Source organism: Antrostomus carolinensis, unplaced genomic scaffold (genome assembly GCF_000700745.2).
Source record: "Antrostomus carolinensis isolate BGI_N321 unplaced genomic scaffold, ASM70074v2 scaffold23796, whole genome shotgun sequence".
In the NCBI taxonomy this organism is placed as follows: Eukaryota; Metazoa; Chordata; class Aves; order Caprimulgiformes; family Caprimulgidae; genus Antrostomus; species Antrostomus carolinensis.
This window is the reverse complement of record NW_010322812.1, coordinates 47,947-55,066: the sequence shown is the minus strand read 5'-3', so window position 1 is coordinate 55,066 and position 7,120 is coordinate 47,947. Positions and strand designations below refer to the sequence as shown.

General features: G+C 38.5%; 1 protein-coding gene across 1 annotated transcript in view; it reads right to left on the bottom strand.

The window, feature by feature from the left end:
* Positions 1-718: 718 nt before the first annotated feature.
* Positions 719-7,120, bottom strand: part of PLEKHH2 (pleckstrin homology, MyTH4 and FERM domain containing H2) — a 50,109-nt gene continuing 43,707 nt past the window's right edge. The window contains exons 26-29 of the mRNA XM_010170395.2: positions 4,910-5,039; positions 3,954-4,040; positions 2,110-2,247; positions 719-1,046 (exon numbers count right to left, since the gene is read on the bottom strand). Coding sequence (XP_010168697.1) covers positions 864-1,046; positions 2,110-2,247; positions 3,954-4,040; positions 4,910-5,039 — 538 coding nt within the window. The 3' untranslated portion in view covers positions 719-863. The remainder of the gene's footprint in view (positions 1,047-2,109; positions 2,248-3,953; positions 4,041-4,909; positions 5,040-7,120) is intronic.

The following is a 7,120-nucleotide window of genomic DNA, read 5'->3' as shown; positions in this document are numbered from 1 at the left end:
TCACGACAGTCCAAGCAAAAGCTTTCTGGGTTATTCTTGTGTTTTCAATTGTGAGTCATTCTGGCATCTGTATCATATTATTATTCTGGATTAAAGATTAGATTAGGTACAGGATCTTGTTTAACAAAACTATACTAAGTACAGTGCTGTCCAATTTAGATTTTTCCAAAAGGGAAAATCCAGAGAGGGATTATTTAGAAATTTACCAGACCAACGCTGAAGATTTGCCAAGTAAAATAGCTGTATAACAAAGGCTAGAACATATCATGAGAATACTCTCTAGATTTATAATAGTTACATGATGTGCTTAAGTTTTTTTTTCAAAGGAGAAGCAATTACACAAATCAAGCATTTTGTTCTTTTTAGTCCCATGGTGCTTGTATTGCAAATAAGGAGGGGTGCTGGAAGTGGAAAATATTCCGTGTTTGACTTTTTTTTTTTAAAAACAAAAATTCCTTTTCAAAATGAAGGTTATATAACTTGTGTAATTTTGAAAAATAGAGGTGAAGAGTTAGAGTTGAAGACAGTTTGGTCCCTGAGTAAATATCTGGCAAATGACTAAAATCTATACAATTGTTCCCAAGGCCACCTTTCCCCATCACTATCAACAGACATACATTTATTTTGGAGTTGTAAGCACAAGCCACCACCAGTGATGCATAATCCTTAAATTGGCTCATCATCGTTCCAGTTCAGGCCAGGGCTTTAATTAAAGGGCTCCTCTCGTTAGATACCACTGAAATTAATGTAAACCTGTCTGCCTTTCTTTTGGTTATGGACCTGCTTGTGCTCTGTGTCTCGTACATGGGAAAGTTTTCAATCAGTGTAGAAACCCTGTAGCAAAGAGGATTATATGATACCTATCACAACAAAGTGGGACATTTAGTTGGTCTGTTGTTTGCAAGAAGTGGCTGACTTCCTGTCTCCTTGAGCTTCTGTCCACTTTGAGGTGGCAGTAGCGCCGGAGCAGAGAGGTGATGAGCGGCTCCTTTCAGCTGATGGAAGTTGTTAATATAGCTGGCAATCAGTAGAGTGATCTCAAGAATCTATAACGGGAACATACAAAACTCTGAAAAATACAGTGATGTGTTTTGACTGCTGAAAAAATAGGTAACTTTTTAGCAAGTGACAATCACCATCAACTGGAAAAGTATTTTATCAAACAAATGAACGATAGGGAGAGAGGAGATGCCTAACAGAGCTTTCTTCTATTGCTCCTTGCCAATAATGCAATGTTATTCCAGTCAGTATGCTGGGTACTTTGTCGTCCACAGACTGCAGTGATCCAAACAGATGGTTCCTTTCACTTTGAGAGAGATTTTGAAGTCCAAAAGTGACACTTTTAGAAAAAACTTTCAATTTTGCTAGAAAATATCTAGCGCTCAGAGAACTAAAGACACATGGTAGATAAAAGGGATAAAGACTTCTGGGAGCTTTTTACCATATTTTCTCTTTACAATCCACACAAACTTGCCTATAAGGGCACAATCTGAGGGAAAATTGAACAGATGTATTTTAGTATGCGTATCTGTATGAAGAGTCATGCTTTGACCCAAATTGGTATGTGGAATTCTGTAGTCTGTTCCATAAATTGTTCTGACTAATACCAAAAAACGTTGAAATCTTTGCTTTTTAAAAATTATAGTCAATCTTAGCAGTGAAGGAGAGAATCTAGATTTAAGAAGCATTAACAGTTTCTTTACCAAAGGTAAAAATTTCATAGGATTTTCAAGAAGTGACTGCTCTTTCGGATCTCGTGTTCTACAATTCCACTATAGAACACAATTGTACCTTCTTAAAAATTATCTCTGTTGCTGATCAAGCGAACAGACTAGTTTTTAGGTACTGTTTTTAATAGCTTGCTTTGTCCTTCTCTGAAAAACCTGGAATGTTAGAGACATGAAAAGAAAAGGAACACATCAGTGTTGTCACTGTTACCTCTTGTATTACTAATTGTTTTGCTCTCTAAAACCATCTGGCAAAACTCAATAATCTGAGAATGCTAGGAATAAAGAAGGTGTTTCATCTTTCACATCTGTTATGGATTACCCACTAGAAAAAGTAGAAAAGTAGCAGATGGTGGGAAACTATTTCAGATAATATACCAACCTTTGGTTTTGTCATGGCAAAAAGGTGTTTTTCAGTTGATTTGTCCTTCGTCTGAGCATTGTTAACAACCAACATAAAATCATCTTGATAGCCTCCAAAAGTCATCAGGCTTTTATATGTATATGTAGCTGTTAATCGCTTAAAAAAGAAAAGCAAAAAAAACAAACGGTGAAGCTATAAGCAGGACAATGCAGGAAAAAGAGATTATGGCAAATGCTTCTTTTAAAAATATAATTACACATGTATTTTTCCAAATGTTGTTGTTAGCCTCTTATGAATCTTGAAATTAACTGTAGATTTTGGGATAGTTTCATTCAGACCTTCACTATGAGGAATTTCCACTGCAGAAGACAACTCGTTAAGTTTGACCTCAGTTTCTATTCCAAATTAATTAGTTCAAAGATATTATAAGCAAGTTTCAACTCAAGTGTGTAATTCAGTTTACACAAGTCTTGACTGACTTTGAGAGAAGTTAATCTTAGGAATTCCATTTGAAACTGAAGCAGTATCTAAATAAATTAAGTGGCAGAGCATGAGACATCTAGAGGAATTTAACTCCAGGACTTATTTTTGTGCAGTGATGTAGTTTACATACACACAAATTAAACTAAATTCTGTTTTCTTTTTTTAATGTCTCTGATAAAACATACATACTCTGCAAGGCTCCTCTGCTTTCCATGCCTCGGCTCAGTGTTCAACACCACACTAGTGGCCTTGAGTCCATGATTAGCACTTAATTTATCATTCCAACTCATATTAATGTGCTGCAGATGTCCACATTTAAAATTCATCTGTAATTCATCTGTAGTATCTGTGCAATAACTGACTTAATGTCCTTTGCTTACTAAACCTCTTTTTGCCCTTCTTTTGAAAGAACAACTCACTGCAACATAACCCTTGATCAACCCTTGATCCTTCCTACAGAAGGTCAGAATATTCTCTGGAAACTGAGCATTTCTGGAATGGCAAGTAGAGCCTGCTGATGCTGTAAAGTGGCAGAGCTGTGCAGAAATGCCACAGCTCGCTCTGTGAGCAGGTCAGTGTTTTTACAGAGCTTTCTGCAGCCTGATGCAAGCTCTTGTTTCGCTCATGCTGTTTGCTCTCCTCGTGTTCTTTGTTTTATTATTTCTTTGACTGCAAAGAAACATAATGAAAAGGCCCATATCAGTACAATTATAAATCTGAGATTTTAATTTTCTGATATCCGATATTAGCGCTTGCTAATAGCGCTGTGCTATTCTGTTTCTTTGCAGGATCTAAATTGAAGCAGGGATCTTCTCAGGCACTGCTTTCTTACGCTGATTAACATGAGTCGTTTTCTGTGGAAAGTTTTATTGCAAATCAAAAGAAAAATCAGAGCCTAAAATGACATAATTAAATAACACTGGGTTATGTTACCTACTATTAAACAAAAATAATACAATGAAAATAACAATCTTTTAGAGTAACTGCTCTTTGCAGAGTGTATGTATTATGAATAATAATGGAAAATGAAGTCTCCAGGAAATGAAAATTAATGTTATTGTAAGAAGTGTAACTATGGATCTCCTGACATCTGAATGATTAAAACATTAACATTTCATTAAAAGATATAAAAACTGTATTTGATAAACAAAAATAAATTCTGTGCAAAGAATTCATTACTTATTTCTATTATTAGTGCTCCTCTAATGATGATAATATTAATGCATTTTGAAAGGAATGAATTTTTGCTTAAAGAGAAAGACCAGATAACGTAGCATGTAAGGCTAATGCCATCTTTTATGTAGGATGGTGGTGAATCTCTCCATATGCTCAGTATTAAAATCTCCTTTGACCAGAATTAAAACAGAAATTTCACTTACCATAGAGCTGTAATCTAGGATGCTTATGCCATCTTCATGTACAGCAAACCATATGAAGGACTTCTCAACTGCAGATGTTGCTAGAGGCTACAAAGAGAAACATTCTTTAATTAATACTTCAAAATGAGACAATATGTAAATAATTATTAACTCTCAGCTATTATAGAGCTCTCTCCATCCATAGATCTTACTGAGATTTACACTGAGAAGGAAATGATGTAAAAGAATTGAAGTAGCTGCTCAAAGCCATGTTGGCAGCCAGTGGCAGATCTATGAACTCAGCCTAATACTCTCGAAGCCTTCCCCAGTGCTTAGTCCAATCAAATGTGCAGTCTCATTAATGAAATAGAAAAAAAGGCAGGTGTTTTAAAGTTTGTTCACTGGCATATATGTCTACATATGCAAAGAACAAAGTGCTGATTAGCAATTATATATATATATACTGGGATTACCTAATAAAACATAAGGGGTGAGGTGACAGTTCTGTTTAACACAGCTGTTATTTGAATCAAGAGAATTAAGATACTAGTGGTTTAAGAGAAATTGAGAGAGGCCAGCACAGAAGGGAGTGGTCTAAATACCCCTAACAGCATTTAGTGTTTCTGCAAGGTTCAGCTTCCATAGCCAGTTAATGTTGCCTTTTCCATGTTCTTCTAGTTATCAGATAAAAAAAGTCTGGAACAAAAAAGCTATCTCAAACTAAGATGTAAGAAAATGAAAAGATACTACCTAGATTAATAATGTAAAACATGCAATAAATGTATTGGAAAGTTATTATTATGGTGTACTTGGTACTATGGCTACTACGTTTCACCAGGATATAGCTTAAAGGAGTTAGTAATTTGACAAGAGATTCAGTCAGCACGTGGAACACACTAATTTTCAACAAAAATATATTACTATTTGCAAATTATATTTAAGAAACCCCACCACTCAAACTCAGTGAAGTTTCTTACTTTTGCTGCAAACAATTTAGCACCAAAGAAAGACCATTTTCTGGCTACGGCGAGATAAATGCGCACACAGTCTGCAGCACTGTGCCCCCGGAGAGCCATCCATCTTGTAGACAATCGCTGACAAAGCTGTCTGTTGAAATGAAATATGTAATTTAGTTCTTGAAAGGAATTTAAATGCTTACCCATAGTGAGTTTACTGAGCAAAAAAATCCATTTGTTAAAATGATAATTTAATACAACAACTATCACTTACACAGTATTAAATAAATCCAAAACGTCATTTAATATTGTTATGCACATGAAAATTATGAAGTGTCTTCTAATTTCTGCAACATTATGATTAAATATTGATGTAGCAGTTGCAACATAAAGGGAAAAAGTCTAGTACAGCTTTTAATGTGTCTCTACAGATAATCAATCTACCTTTATCAGTACTCCACAGCTATGCCAGTTGTCATTCCAAAAATCCATCCAGCTTAGCTCATGTCTTTACCTGTGGCTAGTAGTTCATGTGGAAGATACAGCTGAACGCTATACTCTTTTTTTTAGTGTATCTGCGTGCTGCTACCAAAAAGCTTCTGATGCATGATGTGTTCACACTGTCTCTTTTCTGGCCCCATGGTGAGCTGGTTCAATAAAATGATCCTACGGAAAACTAATCCTCCAAAAAAATAACCCCAGGATACCTTTCTAGCACACTGACTTGCAGGAATGACTCACCCGGCAGCCACAAGATTATTAGATGCAGCCCAAGAAAGGGGGGGTGGAGGGGTGGTAATGTGTAATAAGGGGGGATCTTTTACTTGCAGCTTACTATTACTAGTTTATGAAGTCAAACTGCACACTTAGCAAAAGAATGCAAGAAACAGGGCAGGTATATAGTGATTCTTTCCCTGCCACAGACTTCCAGCTCTGGCAATTGGTGGTTGAAGGACTGTAGCAGTTTAACCACAGCAGGACCGTGTGGTCCTGCACTCACTTCCCCCCCCACCCCGTGAGATGGGAAGGGAATCACAACAAAGGGGCACATATTAGGAATGAAGGACAGGGACAGCTCCCTCACCAGTTATGGTCACCAGCAAAACAGACTCAACTTGGGGAAGAAAAATAAATTTAATTCGCTACCATTGATCTGAGTAGCACAATGAGACATAACAACCACATCTTACAACACCTTCCCCCACCCCTCCCTTCTTCCCGGGCTCAAATCACTTTGCTCCCAATTTCTCTAACTTTCCCTGCCCCCAAGGGCACAGGGGACAGGGAATGGGGGTTGCAGTCAGTTCACTATTGCTGCTCTTCCCGGCATGGATGTCCAGGAACAAGATGTTCCAAAGCGAGCTGCCCATGGAGTCTCGGAGCTGTTCAGGCTCAGCTTCTGGCTTCGGCATCAGGACATCCATGGGCTGCAGATGGGCCTCTGGTCCAGCACCTCCCTGCCCCCAGCTCTGGAGGTCCAGCCCCACTCTGGCGTTGAGTGACCCTGGGGTCTCAATTTGCCACACTTCACACTTTGCCACAACAGTCACACTTGCCCTTGGGCTCTGTTTTTCTGCTCCAGCATGGAGTCCTCCATGGCCTACATGTGGGCATCTGCTCCACTGTTGAACTTCCATGGGCTGCAGGGACCTCCTTTGCCTTCTCCTACTCCATGCAGTTAAACTGGGTGTCTGAGGATCTCTGTCCTCCCCTTCCTCCTTCCAGCAATGAAGCTCTCTCTTTGTTTAGGCCAATGGTCATCTTTTGTTCAGGTCAATGGACTCTCCTCCAGGTTCTCTCCACCTTCTTCTTTTCAGGACAGTCCTTCCCCTCACAAATATGGATTCACAGAGACGTTTCTCTAGTGCTCGTTGGCTCAGCCTGGGCTGGGCTGGGGGGGGTTATGCCTTGGAGCCAGGGGAGCTTTCATGAAACTTTCACAAGGTGGCTCCTTCCCCCACCCAGTGCCTCCCCCCCAAACCCAACACAGGGACTCCTTGAACAGTTCAACAAATGTTTGACTTACCCTCCATGAGTTTGCCTAAACTAGGACCTCTTATACTTTATTCTTTGAAATTAATTGCATTTGTGCGTATACTTTTGAATGTCCCTGTTCTCTTTTTATTTCTGAGTATGTAATAATGTTAATTTGTGCACACAAGAATAGCGTTAAACTTATTCAACCCTGCCGTGAAGAATGAGGAAAACATTTCTGTGATGTTTACTGGACTC